General features: G+C 56.3%; 1 protein-coding gene across 1 annotated transcript; it reads left to right on the top strand.

Moving 5' to 3' along the window:
• Window positions 1-858: 858 nt before the first annotated feature.
• On the top strand, window positions 859-4,947 carry LOC105809576 (maestro heat-like repeat-containing protein family member 7; the record flags this gene model as incomplete). The annotated part of the gene is made up of 5 exons (XM_012643418.1): window positions 859-973; window positions 3,092-3,232; window positions 3,903-4,082; window positions 4,372-4,527; window positions 4,825-4,947. Coding segments are annotated over 5 exons (715 nt in total), but the record flags the coding sequence as incomplete, so codon positions are not given.
• Between the last annotated feature and the right edge of the window lie 345 nt (window positions 4,948-5,292).

Genomic DNA, 5,292 nt, shown 5'->3' with positions numbered 1-5,292 from the left:
AAGGAAACTGAGGCCCAGAGAAGTCAAGTGACTTGCCTCAAGCCACATAGCTAGTGCTGGGGCCAGGATTTGAACCCAGGCTGTCTCATTCCAGACTCCATGCATCCCTGCCACACTTTGCTGGATTCACTGATCACGCAGCATAGTGCAGTGGTCCTCAGACGTGCATCAGGATCACCCACAGGGCCTGCACCCCCGCCCACCCCCTGCCCCAGAGTTCCTGCTTCAGTGGGTCTGGAATGGTGCACGTCTAACAGGTTCCCAGGTGACGCTGGCATGGCTGGTTGGGTGGAGACGGACACTTTGAGAACAACTGGCTTGGCGGAATGAGCAAGGCAGCCGGGATGGGGAGCCCTTGGTTGGGGCTCCATTTCTGCCGTTGTCCAGCCTCTCTGACCTTGGGCAGGTCGCCCTTGGAGCCTCTGTTTCCTCGTCTATGAAATGGGGATCATAACAGTGACCTGCCTTGAAGGTAATGGTGAGATCGAATAAGGTGACACGTGAAAGTGTCCGGCTGCTGCCTGGCGCACTGCGAGTGGCCCTCGCATCCTCGCCTTCCTGTCTCTTCCCCCTGACATGGTCCTGTGCAATCAGGGGTCCTCGGCTTGTCTCTCATACTGACTTGCTCTGTGCCCTCAGGCGTGTTGCTTTCCCACTCCCGAACTCAGTTTCCCCATCTGTAAAATGAAGCAGTTAAACTAGATGGCTTCTAAGACTCCCTCAGGTGGGAAATCCTGGGAATGCAGGAACCCAGGTGACCCTGGCTTGCCCAGGATTTCCAGGGTCGGGGCCAAGCCCCCACCCTGCAGGTGGCCCTGGGTCTGGCGAGCCTGAGGGGATCCCCCTCTCCACTCGCAGGGCCATGGTGCACTACTCCTGCCAGGAGCTGTGCCGCATCCTCTACCTGCTCATCCCGCTCCTGGAGCGCGGCGACGAGAAGCACAAGATCACTGCCACCGCCTTCTTTGTGGAGGTACAGCGGGCACCGGGCACGGGATGGGGGCTCTTCATGCCTCGGTTCACATCCCTGGTCATTTCTTCTGTGCAAACAGTCCTTTATGATGTACAAGGCCTTTCCCTGAGCGTGATTTCTCTTGACCGTAAAGCGTCACAGGCCTCCTTCCCTTCTCTCCGCCTCTCTGCACCCCCACCACGTTCCACTCTTCCTGGGCAGCCAGCAGCTTTCGCTGAGCACGTCTGTGTGTCAGCCTCTGGAGATAGAAATACCCACTAATACGCATTTGACTGCACCCTGCCCTCAAGGATTTCTTGGTGTAGCGGGGGAGACAGAGGACACCCAGTTATAACACTGGCTACCATAGAGAGACTTGTGCTATGGTGGGGAGTCCAGGCTGTGGCAGGAGAACAGGAGACTTGAGGAGCGAGGCACCAGGGAGAGCTTCCTGGAGGAAGAGACATCTGAGCTGAATGTGGGAGGGAGAAGGTGTTGGGGAGAGACGAGTCAGGAGAGGTTGCTGGAGACAGACCAGAAGGGGGCAGCTCAGCAGTAATGCTAGCTGGTGTTTACTGAGCACTTACTATCTTCCAGGCATGTCCTAAGAGCTTTACACATATTGAGTCATTTCATCCTCACACTAATCCTAGGACAGGGACTCTAGTTTAACTTGTCCTCAGAGCTACCCTAGGGCCCTGAACAGTGGCCCTCCCTCTCTGAAACAAGAGTCTTCACCCAAGTTCAATCTTCTCCCACCTCCCCAGAAGAGGCGCCCATCCTGGCCAGAGTCAGCTGCACTACCTTTGCTGTGGCATTTTGATGTAGCTCAGATGTCCCTCTCTGGCTCCCTGCAGCCCTCTGTGTGGGGATTGTGTGTGTGTTTGCTTCTGCCAAGGGCGACAGAACTCCTCAAGGGAGCTGTGTGACCTTGGGCAAGTTACTTAACCTGCTTGTGCCTCAGTGTCCTCACCTGTAACGTGGGGAGGATGAATTGCCCATCTTAGAGTTTTGACGAGGATGGAATGAGTTCCCCTAAAGCACTTAGAACAGTGTCTGGCACACAGGACGTGCTCTCTGGCAGCCAGGTGTACTGCTGCTGTGACTCTCATTACTCCCTTCTGTGTCTCGAGTGCCTAGCCCAGAGCCCGGAGCAGAGCAGGCCTGAGTCTGGGTGGTGCGGATGGGTGGAGCCCCTCTTTCCCTGCCCCCTCCTCCAGCTCTGCCTCTCTCCAGCTCTTTCCTCCTGTCAGAAAGACACATGGGCTCAGTGGTGGCAGTTAGGCAAGGGCGTGGAGGGGACACATGTTTAGGAAGATGATGCAGCAGAAATCGAAGACCTCCTGGCTGTGGGAGGCCGGGGGGGCAGGAGGAAGAGGAAGGAGGTGAGGGTGATACCCCGTCTTGGCCTAGACAAGGGGGGGCTGCTGGTGCGAACCCTGCGACGGGGAACACAGCGGGATGGGCACTCCTAAGGAGGAAAAGAGACGAATGTCATGTTGGACCTGAACTCAATCAAGTGTGCCCTAAGCACATAGTCCACACCAGAGTTCACGTTCCTTGGGTGACAGGGACCCAAGGAGGAATAGCTCAGATTTTGTCCTCAAGGAAGCCCCCAGTTGGACGGGGGAGGCAGGGCACCCAGCGGCCCGGAGAAGGAGGCGGTCAGCCTAGGCAAGGCCAGGGGCAATGTCAAGCATAGCTTCAAGGGGCTGAGTTTTGGATGGGGCCCTGCCAGGTCATGGGGTCAGAGTGGAGGTGGCGTCTCAGCAGAAGGGCATCCTGCTAGCACAGAGGGGACGAGGGAGCTGGGGTCATTCAGGGGACGCTGGGCAGCTTGGCTAGAAGCTGGCCGGCTAGTGGTAAGAGCGTAGGCTGGAGGGTGGGCCCTCGGCTGTGAATGAGGCCCCAGAAGCCAGCAGGGGCCAGATGGGAAGGGCCACGGGGAGCCACAGGGGCTTGGAGCTGGAGCGTGACCTGCTCAGCTTTGCCAGGAGGTGCCGATGGACACCACACTGTGGTTTTCCAAGTCTGAAGCTCTGGGCAGAGGCTGAGCCTGGTTATCCAATGTGCACTGTGCGTGGGACAGCAGGGCTGCCTGCCCCTGGCCCGGGTAGTGATTACCATTTGCTTCCTCAGCTCCTCCAGATGGAGCAGGTGCGCCGGATCCCTGAGGAGTACTCTCTGGGGCGGATGGCAGAAGGCCTGAACCACCACGATCCCATCATAAAGGTGCTGTCCATCCGAGGCCTGGGCATCCTGGCCCGCAGGACCGAGAAGGTGAGTGGGGGGCAGAAGAAAGCCTGGCCCAGCTGGCCCTGGGCTGGAGGAAGGACACAGCTTGGTTGTCACAGGCTCTTGGAGGCTGGGAACTGGAATCAGGAACCAGTTCTGTCCCAGCCTCAATCTCTCCATCTGTAAAATGGATATCCCTTAATAATCTCTCTACGTTTTATTCTTTTTGAGTGGTTTCTAATCCACATTTTTCACGATGACCCTAAAGGTGGTGTGCATAGGAAGGGCAGAGGAAGGCAGTAATTATTCCGATTTTATAGATTAGGAAACTGAGGCCCAGATCGTCGATGCATCATTAACATTTTAAAAAGGGCTTTCTTTTCTCTACCAGGCACTGTTGTAGATCATGATGTAGCTGGGATGGAGGGACAGCATGTAGACTCAGAAAGCTAACTAACAATGCAGGGTTGTCATGCCAAGGAAGGGGGTGGATGGCAAAGAGCCTTGGGGCTCTAGGCCAGGAAGGAGCCAGTGAAACCAAAGAAGGCTTCAGGGAGCAGCGAGAGCTTGGCTGAGGGCATCCAGGCGGGGGGATGGACAAGCAGAGGCCTGAGAGTGGGATGGGGCACCAGGTTCATTTCAGTGAATCAGAGGCGGGGCTTCCAACTTGCTAGCCCGGGGCGGAGCCCCCATCCCAAATGCTCCTGCCCCGCAGATGGCCAAGGTGCAGGCCCTCCTGCCGTCCATGGTGAAGGGCCTGCAGGGCCTGGATGGGATGCTGGTGGTGGAAGCACTCCACAACCTCAAGACCATCTTCAAGGGGCAGGGCCGGAAGTTGGTGGACAGCTCGGTCTACCTGGAGATTCTGCAGGTCCTGCTGCCGCACTTCAGTGACGTGAGGAATCCACAGAGTGTGGGGGAGAAGGGATCCCGTCACCCCACAGAGAGTTCTCTTATTGCAGCTGGTCCACAAAGAGAGGGCATATTTTTTTTACTGGTCCCAGCAGAGGAGGGATTTTTCTACTTGCCATTAAGGCTAATTTTTAGGTTAGAGGGGCCCTGGCTGGGAAGGGTGGAGAAAGCTCCAGACCTAGGCTGGAGTGAGGGGAACGCTGGCCCCACATCTGCCTCACTGGGTGGGTTCCTGGAGGAGGAAGCCCCCCTGAGCCTCCGGTTTTCCCCAGTCACGAGAGGACGTGCGCTCCTCCTCCATCAGCCTGTATGGGAAGGTGGTCCAGAAGCTTCGGTCCCCACACACTGAGTCCATGGAGGAGCAGCTGGTCAGCACCCTGGTGCCACTGCTGCTGACCATGCAGGAGGGCAACGCCAAGGTGGGCCAGGTACGTGTGGGCACTGGACCCTCTGCCTCCCCTCGGGCCCTGCAGCTGCGCCTGCCTTTATAGGAACCACGCCGGAATCACAATCAGCCCGGGGAGTGGTTACTGATGTCCGGCCACACCTGTTTTCCAAAGGCACCGTGTCCTGACTCCTCCTTAAAACAGCCAATGTCACTTGTGTGCTTTCAATAGATACTGATTTTTCAAAATCCAGTTTTCACATAATTTTTTTTTTCTGGTACATGTTCTGGCTGTCCTGGAATTCCACAGCTCTGCTATTCTCTTTCTGTTGGTCCCCAGATATGTATGAAGACCCTGTTCCAATGTTCTTGCTTCATGGCTTGGGAGTTGCCGAAAAGGGCTTATAGCCAGAAGCCCTGGGACAACCAGCAGCAGACAGTGGCCAAAATTTGCAAGTTCCTTGTGAGTGCTTCTAGAGACCACAGTGGTTCCTTACAAGTGTGTTGGAGGTGGGGAATTCTGTCCTCTCGTCTTTCCTTTTACACCAGCATCCTTCCTGACATTTTCCGTGACTGCCCACAAGCTGTTGGCTCCGAACGCTCATCTCCGTCTCTGACTTCTCTGCCCACTTCTCGTGTTCCCTGTGGCTTACTGGACACCTCCCCCGATGAGCCACAGGCTCTTTGGGCTCAGAATGTCTCTTTTGAACTTACACCTTCCCTTTCAGTTCTTCTCTGTCCCTCTAGATCCCCAAAGCAGAAACCTAGAATCTTCCAGGACTCCTCATCTCCCTCACTCTCCATATCG

Source organism: Propithecus coquereli, unplaced genomic scaffold (assembly GCF_000956105.1).
Source record: "Propithecus coquereli isolate 6110/MARCELLA unplaced genomic scaffold, Pcoq_1.0 Scaffold19633, whole genome shotgun sequence".
NCBI lineage: Eukaryota > Metazoa > Chordata > Mammalia > Primates > Indriidae > Propithecus > Propithecus coquereli.
Note: the sequence above shows the minus strand (reverse complement) of the source record. Positions and strands in the feature narration are given on the sequence as shown.